Genomic DNA, 19,023 nt, shown 5'->3' on the forward strand with positions numbered 1-19,023 from the left:
CCACTGATAACCCTAACTGCTGCTTACCTGATATACCCTCAGCTGTTAACCCTAACTGCTGCTTACCCGATACCTCCTCCACTAACCCAAACTGCAGCTTACCTGATAGTCCCCTTCCACTGTTAACCCTAACTGCTACTTACCGGATCTCCCACTTAACTGTCAACCCTAACTTGTAACTGCTGTTTATCCAATCCCTCCCAAGATCCTGTGACACACACCACTTTTGTCTTGTAACCCTACCATTGTGCACCCAACCTCTACCCACTGATGTTAACCCATACTGCCAGCCATCTAACACCCATCACAACATTTGACCTTCCTCCTAACGCCTCCAATGTTAAAAGGACATAAAACTCCAATTTTTTATTTCATGAATCAGAACGAACATACAATTTTAAACAACTTTCCAATTTACTTAAAATTTTCTTTGTTTTCTTGTTATCCTTTGTTGAAAAACAGGAAGGAGAGTGCACGTGTCTGCAGTACAATATGGCAGCAGTTTTGCAACATTGTTATACATTAGATGTCAGCACCATGTCCTGTCAGATATGACATGTGCACGCTACCTACCTAGACATCTCTTCAACAAAGAATAACAAAGGAACAAAGCAAATTTGATAATAGAAGTAAATTGGAAACTTTTTAAAAATTGTATTCTCTATCTGAATCATTAAAGAATTTTTGGGTTTCGTGTTCCTTTAAGCTTATGCATTGTTTTATAGCCTCCCTCACAATATTAACTCTAAATGCCACTGTCCCAATAACTCACATCATTGTTAACCTATCCATTACTTCATCCACTGTAGACATGGGAATGTGTAATATAGAAAAAAGTGTAATAGCAACTGGGATGAGATACTTCCTGGTGTCTGGAGCTACAGTTATTTGGTGATCAGCATACAGTGCACTATCACTAAATCTTTATAGCATTTTTGCATATCATCTTTATTATATCAACCTGTGTAGAATCTGGCTATTGCATGTAATGTAATTATTATGATGATTACGTTTACTGATCATTGTGATGCCATTCGATAGACATAGACATATTATATGTTTCCTTCTTGTTTCAAAAGAAGACTATTCATTGTTTAGAGTTAGAAAAATGTTAAAAATGATTAAATAGAATTTCTTTGTTAGTTAAGTTTTATTTGTTTGTCTTTCTTTCTTAAGATCCATATGTCAAAGCTTCTTTAATCTGTGAGGGGAGGAGACTGAAAAAACGTAAAACGTCAATAAAAAAGAATACATTAAACCCAACATATAATGAGGCTCTTGTCTTTGACATTCCCAATGAGAATATGGACCATGTAAGCCTCACGATTGCTGTTATGGACTATGATTGGTAAGCACTGTATTGTAACAGTAAACCAGTAGTATATACATAGAGCACACATGGAATATTTTATGTGATTTCTCCTTAATTATTATTTTTTTTTTTTCTCCTTGAGAACATTTTGTGACATAATAGTCTAAATTCAGTTAAAAAAATGTAAAAATATTTTTTTTTAATATAAAGGTTATGTTGGCTGTTGTTTTACATTGAAAGGGTTAAATAGCACAGCTCTCACCAATAGTGGTGAGACTGTTTTATAGCCTGATGTCTCCAGGAGTAAGACAGTTTACCTAAAAAAATTATCCCCTTTAAATTGTTCCCAATTATCCATTTTACCTGCTGAGTTTATTTAGTGGTTTACAAGTAGCTCCTTTACCCTTATTTCGGCATTTAAAAAGGCTGATTTAGCCTGTATCCCCAGGATATTGACAGGCCTATGAAAAACCGCCAGCAGAAGAAATTATACTCCCGGTGGGGTGCAGTATAGTTAAGTAATAAAACGTTAATTTTCCAGTGTCCTCTGTTAGGGCCTGATATTCAAATCCTCTCCACTCAGGTCAGCAGAAGAAATTATACTCCCGGTGGGGTGCAGTATAGTTAAGTAATAAAACGTTAATTTTCCAGTGTCCTCTGTTAGGGCCTGATATTCAAATCCTCTCCACTCAGGTGAGATATTCTAAAATTATCCTCCAGCACTGTCGGATGCCTAGTGAAATATTCAAAAGTCAGATTTTGCTTTGCTTCTCCAAGGGGCATAACCTGCATTTCTGTATGTGAAGGAGAGATAAGCCCAGAGCAATATAGCACTGCATGACATGACAGTTCTGCTTCATTTACATTTTGTGCTTTCTATTTTATATCACTTTACACTTCAGAATAAATTTTATTACATTTAAACTTTGCACTGCCCCCTTATCTTAGTGCTTTTGACAGACATGCAGTTTAGCCAATCAGTGCAGACTCCTAAATAACTCCACAGGAGTGAGCACAGTGTTATCTATATGACACACATGTACTAGTACTGTCTAACTGGAAAAAACTTTTAATATGCTCTAAGCTAAGAGGCGGTTTTCAACGGTTTAGAAATAAGTTTGAGCCTACCTAAGCTTTTGAAAAATACCACCAAGGGAACAAAGCAAATTTAATGATAACAGTCAGTTGGAAAGTTGTTTCAAATGTCATGCCCTATCTGAATCATGAAAGTTTAATTTTGACTTTACTGTCCCTTTAAGTGAAAACCAACACTTTTTAAATAATAGTCCACCCCAATATATTCACAAAGGAAAATGTGTCAAAAGTTCAAGAAAAATAAAATAAAACACTTTTGTCAGCTTTGGCATTGAGAGACCTTACACTGGTGATCATGTGTTTGTCAATCCTGCATCCTGAGTCTGGGTTTAGGTGAAAATTCAAAGAAAATCTTAAGAATGCCCTAAAGTGTCAATGCTCAGCCCCTTGGCTCCAAAAAGCAAAACCTGGGGTCAGATTACAAATAGTGCGCTGAAGCAAATTTTTGCTTCTGTGCAAACACCGCTCAAAGTAAAGTTTTAACTCAAGGGGTTAGCACGTGTATTACAAGTAGAAAGTAAATTGTCTGCACACAAACAAAACACAATCGGCGAGATTAGGAGTTTTGCGGTAACAGGGGTGCGTTGCTAACGCACAGATTTCCCTCACCGCTCACCTAAAGTAACGCTGGTATTACAGGTTTTTTTAAACCTGGCGTTAGACACAAAAAGGTGAGCGTAGAGCAGAATTTAACTCCACATCACACCTCAATACCAGCGCTGCTTACGGTAGCGATAAGCTGGCAAAATGTGCTTGTGCACAATTTCCCCATAGGAAACAATGGGGCTGAGCTGGCTGAAAAAAACCTAACACCTGCAAAAAAGCAGCGTTCAGCTCCTAATGCAGCCCCATTGTTTCCTATGGGGAAAGGAATTTTATATCTACACCTAACACCCTAACATGAACCCCGAGTCTAAACACCCCTAATCTTACACTTATTAACCCCTAATCTGCCGCCCCTGCTATCGCTGACACCTACGTTATATTATTAACCCATAATCTGCCGCTCCAGACACCGCCGCCACCTACGTTTTACTTATGAACCCCTAATCTACTGCCCCCAACATCACCAACACCTACATTTTACTTATTAACCACTAATCTTCCCCCCCAACGTCGCCGCAACTATATTAAATTTATTAACCCCTAATCTGCCGCCGCCAATGTCGCTGCCACTATAATAAATTTATCAACCCCTAAACCTAAGTCTAACCCTAACACCCCTCTAACTTAAATATAATGTAAATAAATCTAAATAAATTTACTACAATTAAATAAATTATTCCTATTTAAAACTAAATACTTACCTATAAAATAAAACCTAAGATAGCTACAATATAACTAATAGTTACATTGTAGCTTGCTTTGGATTTATATTTATTTTACAGGCAACATTGTATTTATTTTAACTAGGTACAATAGTTATTAAATAGTTATTAACTATTTAATAACTTCCTAGTTAAAATAAATACAAAAGTACCTGTAAAATAAACCCTAACCTAAGTTACAATTACACCTAACACTACACTATAATTAAACTAATTACCTAAACTACCTACTATTAATTATAATTAAATTAAATAAACTAAATGACAGAAAAAAAAAGAATTACAAGAATTTTAAACTAATTACACCTAATCTAATCCCCCTAATAAAATAAAAAAGCCCCCCAAAATAATAAAATTCCCTACCCTATACTAAATTACAAATAGCCCTTTAAAGGGCCTTTTGCGGGGCATTGCCCCAAAGTAATCAGCTCTTTCACCTGTTAAAAAAGTACAATACCCCTCAACATTAAAACCCACCTCCCACATACCCAACAATACTCTAAAACCCACCCAATCCCCCCTTAAAAAAATCTAACACTACCCCCTTGAAGATCACCCTACCTTGAGCCATCTTCACCCAGCCGGGCACAAGTGGTCCTCCAGAGGGTCTGAAGTCTTCATCCTATCTGGCCAGAAGAGGACATCCAGACCGGCAGAAGGCTTCATCCAGGCGGCATCTTCTATCTTCATCCAGCAGAGCAGGTCCAGCTTCAAGACATCCGACGCGGAGCATCCTCTTCATCTGACGGCCGACGACTGAATGACTGGTCCTTTAAGTGACGTCATCCAAGATGGCGTCCCTTGAATTCCGATTGGCTGATAGAATCCTATCAGCCAATCGTAATTAAGGTAGGAAAATCCTATTGGCTGATGCAATCAGCCAATAGGATTGAAGTTCAATCCGATTGGCTGATCCAATCAGCCAATAGGATTGAGCTCGCATTCTATTGGCTGTTCCAAACAGCGGGTGTTAAAAAGCAGCGTTAGGACTCCTTATGGCTGCTTTTTAAGCTAACGCAAGACTCGTAATCTAGCCGAATGCGTGCTAACTTTAGGACTTTGGATATTGTAACTGCGTTAACTTCTTCTCCCCATAGACTTCTATAAAGCGCACTGAAGAAAAAACCTACCACTTATCATTTGTGCACTAACCTGACACGGCATTAGACCTACATCATTAAACCTGAAAGTAGTTTACATTCTGATATGTTTCACATAGAAGAAAATGAATATATATGTATATATTATTTTGTAAAATATATATCTATACGTAAAAAATATATAAATAAATATATAAGTATAGATTTATATACATATATATATACAGTATATATAAATATAATAAATAAATGCAAATAAGGAACAATGGAATGTAAAATATTTACAGTAAAACACAGTTAAAAACATTATTACATATCAAAATTGTTATAAAATTATTTTTCAACTTTTAAGGTATTTGAGTGGAAAGGGCTCCAAAGTGTGTAGATGTGTGTAAATGTATATACATGTGTATATATGCATTTATAAACACATAAATGCACATGCATATACACACACACACACACACACACACACACACATATATATATATATATATATATATATATATATATATATATATATATTGTAGAGAAGGATATGCACAGACACCAGCCAAATCATTTGCTAGGGTGCTTTTAAAAATATCACATGTAAAATTCCAAAGAAGAAGGCACTCATTGGTCTTTATACAAAACTTAACATATATTCTATCGATTAAAAATAAGCATAACATTTCGTTACCATTGCGGTGCGGTAGAATATAAAAATGATTCTAAAAAGTATTCTACCTTTGTATTTGTATCATTTGACAAAGGTGCGCTGGTATTACAAGTTAGGCGCAATGCGAACGTGACCTTGCAGTATCATTAACCAGCCACTTGTAATGCCTGGTTATTTATCATACGCCCATAAATGGGCGAATTTGCCATTTACAGGCGTGCAATAAATTAGCCCTCCACTTGTAATCTAGCCCTTAATAGTCTCCTGCCGGTAAAATTGATCATGAAGAACACATTACAGTGCAGACAATGTTACATTACAATGTCCTTTTAAATTAAACTATTCTTCAGTTTTAAAAAAATCTGTTTTTTAACATGTTTAAATACTGTCTTTTCTGTGCTTCATTCTATTGCTTCAAGACTGCAAAAAAAATGACATAAAATATATAGGCTTAGGGCTAGATAGCAATGCAGTTGCACACTGTGCAGGGTCACTTCATAGCAACAACCCTGTCACCTCAATGTGCAGCTTGTGTGTGATCAAAATCCAGCTGCTCAGAGTTGTAGTGGGAGTTGAATAAGGGCAGCTGTGATTGCAGAGTGGCAGCTATTTATTGCTATGACAGTCACTATAGGCACAAATATATCATAATCCTTTGGTTACACAGTCATGGTTTGGTCTAATATTATTGCTACACTAATTTAACACTAATAACCGTTATGTGTTGACAGCTGATACCTGAAAAATAGAGTAATTTTATTATAAATCACATGGCACACAATATTTACATACACATTTATTTAAATAAAAAATATTAATTTATAAATTGTTTTAAAAATTATATTTTATTTGCAAAGGCGTACAGAAAAGTTTCATGTCAAGATGTTATGCTTTAAGCAAATGATAAGATTAAAAAAAAAATGTTTATTTACCCATATTATTATTTTGTGAGTGGTAACTATGATGGTTTTTACTTAGACTTTACAGGGGCATGAAATATCCAAATTAAGGTTTCATGGTTCAAATAAAGCATTCAGTTTTAAGAGATTGTGCTTAATTATCTTGGTATTCTTTGTTAAAAAAGCATACCAAGGTATGCTCAGAATCACCAATGCAGTACTGGGAGCTAACTGGTTATTGTTAGTATTGACATTTGACTCTTGTGTTCAGATAGCAAAAAGTAGTGATGCTTACTGCAATTGTGTGTTTAACCTCACATGTGTTAAAGATACAATTTTATGCAATACTGCAATAATAATATAATGTTCCAACACCAGTCATCAGGGCACACTAACAAGCCTAATTTTCTGGATAAACTAGGGTGAGTCACCATGGTTACTAAATCCGTTTTTTTTCACCTGTGTTCTTGCTTAGATGAAACTCTGGCCTCTTAGTGTGCACCGAGGACTAGAATTGAGAAACACTGCTCTAACAAATTACATTTTCTTATTTCACTTTTATGAGCTTTTAAGGTATATTTATATTTGAAAAAAAGCAGAACATTTCTCAGTTTATGTTGTCTCACAATAGAATTTCAACCTTATACTTACTGGCCCCTCCTAATAAACTTCATGCAAGTATAATTAGCAAAACATAAATAAATAACAAGACACTACCTTTATTGAAGCAGCAGCAATGCACTACTGTGAGCTAGCTGAACACACCAGGTAAGCCAATGACAAGAGTCATATATGTGCAGCTTCGATCAGCAATTGGCTTCCAGTAGTGCACTAGTTCTCCTAAGCCTACACAAGTATGTTTTTAAACAAAGGCTACCAAGAGAATGAAGAAAATATTTTTGCCACTTAAAAACTATTTTTTTTTTCAATGTTGCAACCTAGGAGTCTGGATATACTTATGTTTATAAAAGTCTGAACTGAGATAACGTGCTGCTTTATAACAATAAAATAAATTATATTTACCCTTCACATAAAATCTTTACAAGGTTTTTAAGGTTCTAACTCTGAGCACAAATATATGCAATTGTTAGACATGAACATTCAGATTAGGACAAATGCAAAAAATCCCTATAATGAATAAAATATCAAATTAATGTATGCAACAGAAAAATGTAGTTTTGATTTGTTCATGCAGTTACTATAAAGACTGGAAAAGACATAAAAAAATGGAAAATACGTTAAAAATGAATTTTTGTTTTTTGTTTTTATGCTGTTGCTGACTTATATCAGAAGCACTAGATACTTATTTAATTGTATTTGTTCAAACTGCTGTTGAGCAACTCCTCTGCAGCTTTATAGATGTTCCCTATAAAAAAGGCATAAACAAATTTTCGTTAATGAACTAATAATGTTGTCAAAATTCTTCTGAACCAAACAATACCGTGATCTGACCTTGGAAGAAAAGAGAGAATTATTTTTTTGTTTGCTAAGAACAATTTTACTCACTACTGACCTACATAAAATAGAAGACTCCTCTTCACTGTCCCCCACAAGAGACCGCCCCTGAGGCACTGCAACCATGTAATGCAAGCACCCAGAAGACAGCCCCATTCAATGAACCCTACAATGTAGCTACTTGCCTTGACCAATATTGAAGTATAATTCTGGCAACCTGTTTTCTTTAATCTTGACTAGAACCAGGGCTCCTTACCTTCATAATTAACAGGACTCCTCTGTTAGCTGAGGAAGAAACAGTAGTTAACAAATCAGTTTGTCTGTCTAGCTAGATATTTATCTAAATAAGTGTACTTTATTGTTCCCTACAGTATAGGACACAATGAGGTTATTGGTATGTGTCGTGTGGGGAGTGATGCTGATATGCCTGGCAGAGAACACTGGAGTGAGATGTTGGCAAATCCAAGAAAGCCGATAGAACATTGGCACCAGCTTGTTGAGGTAATACAGTGCCCAGAGTATTTTATATACATGTTGCAACTGAGTAAAAACTGTAAAATAATGTATAGTGAATATTATGTTTTTCAACTACAGTCCATTGAGTCCATTACCAGACAACTATTTAAAATATATCTTCATTAACCCATGTGTAGTAATAACTGGATCACTAGTTTGAATAGGCCCATATTTGCTCAGAAGAGACATAGTAAAATGATTTCTACAATAGGGAGGTCCATATACTGGATGTGTTTGTGTGTTTTAAATGCAATAAATATGCTTTATTGAGCTTGTTGTCTTTGCATGTGCATACCATATTATCTATCTCTAATGCCCAAGTAATATATTTCACTCTATATTTCATTGCATTTCATGGCAGAAATTCATAACTCTTGTGACTTCTCAATTTCTGCTTTTATACCCTGGAGTAAAATTTTAGTTTTTGGATAAAAGTAGTTTGAAATCACTTACATATTTAGTAGGGTCACTATCTAACTTGTCTGAAAGAACATTATTTTCCAGCAGTATTGAAGTGAAAATTATTAGGAAAATTTAAAATCACAATTAGCGTCCTTGATGGTTAGTATGCAATGATTATAATATAAAAAATAAACAACTATAATACATAATCCTACTATAAACTCAAAATATTGTATTTTTTTGTAGGCAAGAGAAATTGAGATGCTCTTGTCTTGTGTCTAAACATTCTACTTTATGTCTTACAAATTATCTTTGTTCTCTCATTGTCCTGCACAGGAGAAAGCTTTAGGCACCTTTCTGACTAAATCCCCACCACCTCGAGAGAAACCTAGTATAGTAGTGGATAATATTCAGTCTGACTAGCTGTTTCTGCTGCCTAGAAAGAGGAGAACAGATAAAATGAACTGTAAGTATTCTCCTTGAACACATAACTTAATGTCATAGTAAATTTTATTGTATAGCAAATAAAAAATGAGATGCTTTATCATCTGAAAAGGTAAAACTTTATGCTACTTTTAATAATTGTTGGCTATTATAATATTAAAATATTAACCCTTTGGCAGCTAAGCCTTTTCCCACCTGTGTGCTAAGCTGGTTTTGAGCTTTTTGTTGCAGTTCATGTTTAAACACTTTTAGAAGTAAAGTTTTTGTAAATAAACTATACAAGCTATATATGGTTTTTTTTTCAGCAGACCAAAGCAGATTCAAAATATATTCTTATTATATATGTATGTATAATCAGGTTAACAAAAATAGTGCATAAAATGTGAAAAAATTATTTTTTTTACTCCTGACTCAATAAATAATAGTATGTCGTTTTATTTTTCTAAGCTTTATCATCAAAACCTTTTTGGATAAATATTTGTAGTAGGTAACATATCTGAAATAAGAAGAAATTAAGAACATTTCACTGTTTTTTTACCCTGTTTTATTGCAGGCATGCAAATTCGATAAATGATCAAAAACAGCATCTTAGAATTTACTGTACTGTTTTCAGCATTTAAACAGTTCTACTGGTAGATAAATATTCTCTGCGCTGATGTGGTATAAGTTTTTTTTCTAATGGAAGCTTCCTTATGCTTCCTAGAGAGGTATTTTGGGGGAAGAATTTTTTAGAAAAAAGACCGCTAAATAACTTACCAATTGGAGAGAAAGAAAGAATTTGTGACAAATATGTTTCTTCTAAAATAGTAATTTTATTAATTCTGTCCACTCTTAGTGGTAATAACGAATTACAAACTATATTATGTAAACTATCTTATGCAAACTATGCAAACTATCCGCTAGATTTAGAGTTTTGTCGGTAAAAACCTACGGCTCTAACGCTCCTTTTTTTTCCAGCGCTCCCTTAAGCCAACGCTGGTATTACAAGTTTTCTGAATGACTGCGTTAGCCTCAGAAAAGTGAGCATTGAGTATAATTTAGCTCCACTTCAATCCTCAATACCAGTGTTGCTTACGGTAGCGGTAAGCTGGAAAAACTTGCTCGTGCACAATATCCCCATAGGAAACAATGGGGCTGAGCTGGCTGAAAAAAAAACCTAACACCTGCAAAAAAGCAGCGTTCAGCTCCTAATGCAGCCCCATTGTTTCCTATGGGGAAACACTTTCTAAGTCTACACCTAACACCCTAACATGAACCCCGAGTCTAAACACCCCTAACCTTACACTTATTAACCCCTAAACCGCCACACTCCCGCCTCGTAAACACTATAATAAATTATATTAACCCCTAATCTGCCCTCCCTAACATCGCCGCCACCTACCTACAATTATTAACCCCTATTCTCCCGCCCCCAATGTCACCGCTACTATAATAAAGTTATTAACCCCTAAACCTAAGTCTAACCCTAACACCCCCTAAGTTAAATATAATTTAAATAAAACAAACGAAAATTACTATCATTAAATAAATTAATCCTATTTAAAACTAAATACTTACCTATAAAATAAACCCTAATATAGCTACAATATAACTAATAGTTACATTGTAGCTATTTTAGGATTTATATTTATTTTACAGGCAACTTTGTATTTATTTTAACTAGGTACAATAGCTATTAAATAGTTAATAACTATTTAATAGCTACCTAGTTAAAATAATTACAAAGTAATTACCTGTAAAATAAATACTAACCTAATACTTACCTGTAAAATAAATACTAACCTAAGTTACAAATACACCTAACACTACACTATCAATAAATTAATTAAATAAATTACCTACAATTATCTAAACTAAAATACAATTCAATAAACTAAACTATAATACAAAAAACACACTAAATTACAAAAAATAAAAAAATATTACAAGAATTTTAATCTAATTACACCTAATATAAACCCCCTAATAAAATAAAAAAAGCCCCCAAAATAATAAAATGCCCTACCCTATACTAAATTACAAAGTAATCAGCTCTTTTACAAGCCCTTAAAAGGGCTTTTTGTGGGGCATTGCCCCAAAGTAATCAGCTCTTTTACCTGTAAAAAAAACAAATACAACCCCCCCCAACATTACAACCCACCACCCACACATCCCCACCCGATCCCCCCTTAAAAAAACCTAACACTACCCCCCTGAAGATCACCCTACCTTGAGCCGTCTTCAGCCAGCCGGCCATCAGTGGGACAGAAGACGACATCCGGACCGGCAGAAGTCTTCATCCGATCGGGGCAGATGAGGTCCTCCAAGCGGCAGATGTCTTCATCCAAGCGGCATCTTCTATCTTCAATCAACCGGAGTGGAGCTGATTACTTTGGGGCAATGCCCCGCAAAAAGCCCTTTTAAGGGCTGGTAAAAGAGCTGATTACTTTGTAATTTAGTATAGGGTAGGGCATTTTATTATTTTGGGGGGATTTTTTATTTTATTAGGGGGTTTAGATTAGATGTAATTAGATTAAAATTCTTGTAATATTTTTTTATTTTTTGTAATTTAGTGTTTGTTTTTTTTATTATAGTTTAGTTTATTGAATTGTATTTTAGTTTAGATAATTGTAGGTAATTTATTTAATTAATTTATTGATAGTGTTGTGTTAGGTGTATTTGTAACTTAGGTTAGTATTTATTTTACAGGTAATTTTGTAATTATTTTAACTAGGTAGCTATTAAATAGTTATTAACTATTTAATAGCTATTGTTCATAGTTGAAATAAATACAAAGTTGCCTGTAAAATAAATATAAATCCTAAAATAGCTACAATGTAACTATTAGTTATATTGTAGCTATATTAGGGTTTATTTTATCCGTAAGTATTTAGTTTTAAATAGGATTAATTTATTTAATGATAGTAATTTTAGTTCGTTTTATTTAAATAATATTTAATTTAGGGGGGTGTTAGGGTTAGGGTTAGACCTAGGTTTAGGGGTTAATAACTTTATTATATTAGTGGCGACGTTGGGGGCAGGATATTAGGGGTTAATAATTGTAGGTAGGTGGCAGCGACATGGGGGGAGCAGATTAGGGGTTAATACAATTTATTATAGTGTTTGCGAAGTGGGAGTGTGATGGTTTAGGGGTTAATACATTTATTATAGTGGCGGCAATGTCTGGTCGGCAGATTAGGGGTTAATAAGTGTAGGTAGGTGGCAGCAACATTGGGGGGGGGCAGATTAGGGGTTAATAAATATAATGTAGGTGTTGGCGATGTTAGGGATAGCAGATTAGGGGTTCATAGCTATAATGTAGGTGGCGGCGATGTCCGGTCGGCAGATTAGGGGTTAAATAATTTTTAACATAGTGTTTGCGATGTGGGGGGCCTTGGTTTAGGGGTTCATAGGTAGTTTATGGGTGTTAGTGTACTTTATAGCACTGTAGTTAAGAGCTTTATGTTCCGGCATTAGCCCATAAAACTCTTAACTACTGACTTTTTATGGCGGTTGGAGTCTTGGCGGTAGAGGCTGTACCGCTCACTTCTTCCAAGACTCGTAATACCGGCATTAGGCAAATCAGATAGAAAAGATAGGATACGCAATTGACGTAAAAGGATTTGCGGTAGCCTCGAGTCGCCGAAAAAAAATGAGCGGTAGACCCTTTCCTGCCTGACTCCATAAATACCAGCGGGCGTTAAAAAGCAGCGTTAGGAACCTTTAACGCTGCTTTTTAAGGCTAACGCAGAACTCTAAATCTAGGCGTATATTATGCACACTTTTGTATTGAAATAGGTCGAAATAGGTTTTAATAATGCACAGATAAGTTTCTACATATTTGTGGTGGAAAATGTAATGTAATACAAAATTTAATAATGTAATAGGTTGGCCAACCTTTATACACTATTAACAAACACAGTTAAAAATCAAATTTAATCTTAAAAGATAAAAAAATTATACATAATCATAAGATGAGTATCCTTTTCCTCATAAACGATCATAAAAAGTTCATAAAAGGTTCATATAAAAGTTCATATGAAGTATATATATTAAAGGGACAGTATACACTCATTTTCATATAACTGCATGTAATAGACACTACTATAAAGAATAAGATGCACAGATACTGATATAAAAATCCAGTATAAAACTGTTTAAAAACTTACTTAGAAGCTCACAGTTTAGCTCTTTTGAAAAGGTAGCTTGAAAGCCCACTGCAAGTGGGAAATATCAGACACTCCTCCCTCCCCCTTCTTTTGCATATGAAAAGACCCTTTACACAAACAGGAGCAAGCTGGAGAAGGTAGCTGACGGTATTCACATAAAACTTTGGGGCTTGGTTAGGAGTCTGAAAATCAAAGCAATGTTATTTAAAAATAAGCAAAACTATACATTAAAAAAAAAAAGACTTGATGGGCTATATAAATAGATCATCTACAAAACATTTATGCAAAGAAAAAATGAGTGTATAATGGCCCTTTAAGTTTTGAAACATGGAGAGTGCTGCATAAAGAGAGTGTTTTACTCATCTTCCACGCACGCTAAAAGACTGATTATAAAAATAGTATTATTTTTTTTTAAATAGCATTCCTCTGTAACCACATTATCCAGGTGATCATGGGATTACAAATATAATATTATCCGTATTGTAAAAGGGAATGCAACATTTCTCAGCTAGGTGATCACTGCGGTAACGCTAGTTACCACTGTGATCATTTAGCTATAACATTTAAACTGATATTTATTTTAAAAAAATAAATAACTTTATTTTTATAAATAGTATTTTGGGGGTCTCTAGGCAATTTTTATTTTTATTTTTATTTATGTGCCTTTAGAGACCCTCAAATCCTTTTTATTTACTTTTTTTAAGTAAATGATTTTTTACTTTGTTATTTTTTATTAGAACACAAAAATACTCCGGCAAACCTCCAGGCGCTTAGGTAAAAACATAGTACTTTATTTGAGACAGTGTACATTCAGCATAAAAGCCATAAAATCAAAGCTTCTCAGCAGAAAGGTGCCTAACGCGTTTCGGCAAGTACAGCCTTATTCAAAGACATGACAGCTGATCACAGGTCGGAGCATAAATAGCCCTAGACAGATTAGCTGATCACATCCTGCTGAGAAAAAATTCCTTTTAAAGGTACCGCACTGATATATACAGATGAGTACACAGCCCATTACATGCAAACAATAAATAGTAATGAATAAATACATAAAATCTTTAGAGAAAATCTCCACTAAGAAAGGAGTGGGGTGGGGGAAAGATGTTAGCATTCAGATATGGAAAAATGGGGGCGGGGGAGAAAAAAGAGTGCATTACCATATATTCAGATATTCATATGAAGATGCCAACTAAATTTTAAGCCAGTACCATTATTTACAAAAGACATATATTAGTCTATGCTATGTGTGTGGATATTCCTTTTGTTACGGCTAAACACCCCTCTTTTGGGAATAATCTATCTGTAATAAATGTAATCACTAGTTAGAACAAATTACATTATTACCACCCAATTAAAATAACCCAATTAATATCTCAATACACTGTTGAGCTCAATATACATTGAAAAAATGCTGGCCATTATTGTGTTCATCACTACATGTCATCTACAGCAGCAAAAATGTTTTCTATATATATATAGAGAGAGAAAAAACACACACATGTATGACCTAATCATTATCTTTGCCAGAAATTTATGACATCACCATCAATGTTCAACCCCCCTGGTCTCCTGTTTTTTAGCTGGAAAATCCAGAAGGCGTCCCTGTATAGAACCCTGCTAGCCCTGTGTCCTCCTCTTAGTGAGGGTCTGATCCATTCAATAATCTGTTAAGATAGGAAGGTGTTTTTCAACAATGTCACAAATAGCCTTATACCATGAACTATATTTAGTGACAAAAACTGGTTTGTTTGTACCAAACTTAATAAACTCTTCCCTGTTTTTATTGGATTGTAAAATTTCACTCCTTGGCATTCTAGTGACTTCTAGATAAGCTCTGTTAATCATTTTATTTTTATAGCCTCTCTCTCTGAGCTGATTCTTGAGTATTGTACTCTCTCTCTCTTGAAATCTAAATTACTGGAGCAGTTCCGTTTGATACGGATAAACTGTCCTTTGGCAATTCCAAAACCTGTGTGTGGTGGATGGTTACTGCGTGCATGTAAAACCGCATTTGATGTAATGGTTTTCCAATAAAGGGCTGTATCAATTTTTCCACTAACTATATCTCCCATTAGTGTGACATCTAGATATGGGATATTTGTTTTATGGTAGGAAAATGTAATTTCTAGATTAACTCCATTATTATTAAAACATCTGATGAACTCTTGAGCTTCTTGTTCAGTACCTGTCCAAACCAGTAATAGATTGTTGATGTATCTTTTATACATCTTGATACATTCTCTAAAAGGGTTTCTCTCTGCATAGATGTGGGACCACTCCCACCAGCCCATAAAAAGGTTGGCATACGCGGGGGCAAATTTAACCCCCATGGCGGTCCCACGCCTCTGCAGAAAGAATTCCCCTCCAAATTCAAAAAAATTGTGTGTCAGAAGAAAATTAAGTATCCTCAGTAGATACTCTTTTAGACCATTATCATAATTGCTGTAAATATCTAGTGTATGTTTAATTGCCTCCATACCAAAAGTATGTGGTATGGCCAAATACAGCCCTACTACATCTATTGTAAGCCAAGAGCAATTTTCTTCCCATTCCACTTGTACTAATGTATTCAACAGATGTTTTGTATCCTTGATAAAGGAAGTAAGTAAGTGGACTAGGTGTTACAGGAGGGTCTCTGCCCAACTTTAGAGTCTTTCAAAAAGTGAACCTATACCCAACATAATAGGTCTTCCACGCACCTCCTCCAAGGATTTGTGTACCTTGGGGAGGTGGTGGAAGATAGGGGTAATGGGTCTTGTTACAAAGAGAAAATCTCTTGATCTATGACTCCCTCCTGCAGTCAATCGTCCAAAAGGTCCCACAGTTGGTTTTTAAACCTTTCAACTGGGTTGCCCAAAGGTTTGTCATACACATTAATATTATAAAGCTGTCTCCTAGTTTCTACAATATAGTCTGGCTTATTCCTGATAACTATACTACCTCCTTTATCATAATCCTTAATTACAATATTCTTCCTACTTTTTAAATGTATGAGGGTCTGTTGTTGTGAATGAACTTTTTTTCTGATTTTTTGCTAGATCTATAAGATCTTCCTCTATTCTGTGGTGAAAAGCCTCCAGAAAAGGCCCCCTCTCTCCAGTTGGATAGAAAATGGAGTGAGGTTTAAAACCTCCATGAGCCATTTTAGTGGTAGACAATAGATTATCAGCATGAGATTCGGTAACGAGATCATGTAAATAGAGGTAGTCACAGGTGTCTGCAAAATCTACCAAATCAGAGGGATTATATGTGTCGTTGTACAGTATAGGTTGATTTAAAATGATTACCGGCATTTGTCACATTCTCATCTTGACCCTTATTCCAAAAGAATTTTCTAAGGGTGAGATCTCTGACTAGTCTGTTAACATCGACTATTGTTTTAAACACGTTGAAGTTGCAAGTAGGGACAAAGCCTAATCCTAACCCTAATACCTGTTCATCTTCTGGTGTTATTACAGTATCAGACAAGTTGATAATTTTCATATCCTGTATTTGTTGCGTCCTCCCCTTGCTCTTCTGTAACCCTGTCTTCCTCTTGTGCCTCTTCCTGTGTCTCCTCCCCCCTCCCTTTCTTTTATGTCCATCTGAAAAACATGTTTATCATTACTCTTAATACAATGTTTATTTGGGTGATTTAAGGGCAGAGTATCCCCTTCACTTTCGCTCAGAAACTCAGATCTCCTATCATCTACAGTTTGTCTGGAACTATCGTCCCTACACTGGCTTGTTTTGATGAGTTCCTGGTTATAATGGGGTCTGCCCAAACACTGCTATTGATCTTGGGTCTAACTACTGGGATTTCATCCTCTGAAAGTCCTGTCTTGAAACTGAGTCAGCCCTATCCTCATCTGAAAACTCTGTGTCACTAAAGGTCACTCTTTTTTTCCTGTGCATAAGCTGGGATATTATCTCTAGACCTTTGACGAGATCTGAATCTCCTTTGTCTATAATTCGAGGAGGTAGAGAGGTTATGCCACATGTATACCTTATTGGCAATATAATCAGCATTATCTCTGTTAAACTTTTTTTAATTTAAAATTATTCAATTCTGTTCTAAATTTGTTTACTGTCTCCTGTAACAACTTATCCAGATCATTAATTTTTGGATGATCTGTAAACTGGTTAAGTTGAACCTGAATTTTAACCACTTCCTCTCTTGTATCAATTAATTGTTTTTTTTTTTTTTTTTTTTTTACAATCAATTCCATTAGTTTCTTAGAGCAGTCACTTAAAGTATTATTCCACTCATTTATAAAGTCAACATCATCTACTTGAAATGTTGGAAATTTGTTCAATCTCAACCCTTGTGGTATTAGGTCCATCAAAAGGTACTTTTCCATAGCCCTTTTGTCCCACCAGACTTTGTATTCCTTTAGGAGCGTTTTCTCCATCCATATAAAAGTCTAACTGATGGTAAGAGTCTCTTTTTGTTTAATAAAAGTATCATCCAGGGTTAGTCTCTCAGTGTCTGTATCAGTTAGCGGTTTCAATGAAAATGAAATAGTATTCACTGTCTCCATGTTAGTAATTCAGTGTATTATCAAGTACAGTCGCAAAAGAACCCATAGTCACTTTGAACTGGTTAATGGGTTAACAAATTATGTCAAATGGGCAGATCACAGCAGCGTGGTAGACGTTGAGCCACAAGGAGAAAATAACGAGTAAACAGTTCATAAATAGCACACAATCTCCTGTATATGGCTACAAGGCGTTTAATCACATAAGATGTATAATGTGAGTGCTCCATACTCTGTACAAAGAGTAGTTCATCAATAAGCACTTCAGCCAGGTAAGTATTCAAAAAACTTCTTACCCTAGATCAGATGTTACAATGTCTGGTCGTCAGGTGCAGGACCCTGTCTGCCCTCCATTTGGAGGCAGGAGGAAAAAAAGAAGAATCCAATCTTTGTAGAAGCAAGACCGCTCGCTTGTGTGCATGCCATCTTGACAGTGAGCCCTTTTTCCCGGTACGTCCGTCATGGCCTCCGTGCTAACACGCTGCTTCCTACAGCATCTGGGTCCGACGTAATGCCATCTAACTACGGATGTGTGATAATACTCGCGCTGCTGCCAGCTGGAGCGTTGAAGTTCAAGCCGAGTAAAAGTAAAGCATAGTAGAATACAAAAATACTCTGGCAAACCTCCAGGCACTTAGATAAAAATGTAGTACTTTATTTGAGAAAGTGTACATTCAGCATAAAAGCCATAAAATCAAAGCTTCTCAGCAGAAAGGTGTCTAACGCGTTTTGGGAAGTACAGCCTTATTCAAAGACATGACAGCTGATCACAGATCGGAGCATAACTAGCCCTAGACAGATTAGCTGATCACATCCTGCTGAGAAAAAAATTCCTTTTAAAGGTACCACACCGATATATACAGATGATTTTTTTTTTTTATTACACACACCATTGGAAAGGGTAGATGATTACCTTTCCGACGTCATTGCGCATGATGTCAATGCGGGAAACGTGAAGCCTCGACGCTGCCCGTTACTATACAGGCCAAACCTCCATCAAGGTAGGTGAGTGCTAGAGCCGTTGTTAGCACTCAAAGGGTTAAACTTATCTTTCTTTTAATTCATGGAGTGCTGCTTGTCCCTCCGCTGATTCGTGTTATTTTTCTGTAATGTAGTGATGTAGAGAGCAATTCCACCAGCCCTCTA

The 19,023-nt window shown here is 35.4% G+C and overlaps 1 protein-coding gene across 1 annotated transcript in view; it reads left to right on the forward strand.

Moving 5' to 3' along the window:
- Nucleotides 1-19,023, forward strand: part of SYT3 (synaptotagmin 3) — a 248,623-nt gene that overhangs the window by 217,867 nt on the left and 11,733 nt on the right. The window contains exons 5-7 of the mRNA XM_053689972.1: nt 1,177-1,348; nt 8,222-8,351; nt 9,105-9,234. Of these exons, the coding sequence (XP_053545947.1) occupies nt 1,177-1,348; nt 8,222-8,351; nt 9,105-9,191 (389 nt within the window). The 3' untranslated portion in view covers nt 9,192-9,234. The remainder of the gene's footprint in view (nt 1-1,176; nt 1,349-8,221; nt 8,352-9,104; nt 9,235-19,023) is intronic.

The sequence above is a fragment of the Bombina bombina genome, chromosome 8 (assembly GCF_027579735.1).
Source record: "Bombina bombina isolate aBomBom1 chromosome 8, aBomBom1.pri, whole genome shotgun sequence".
NCBI classification, from domain to species: Eukaryota; Metazoa; Chordata; class Amphibia; order Anura; family Bombinatoridae; genus Bombina; species Bombina bombina.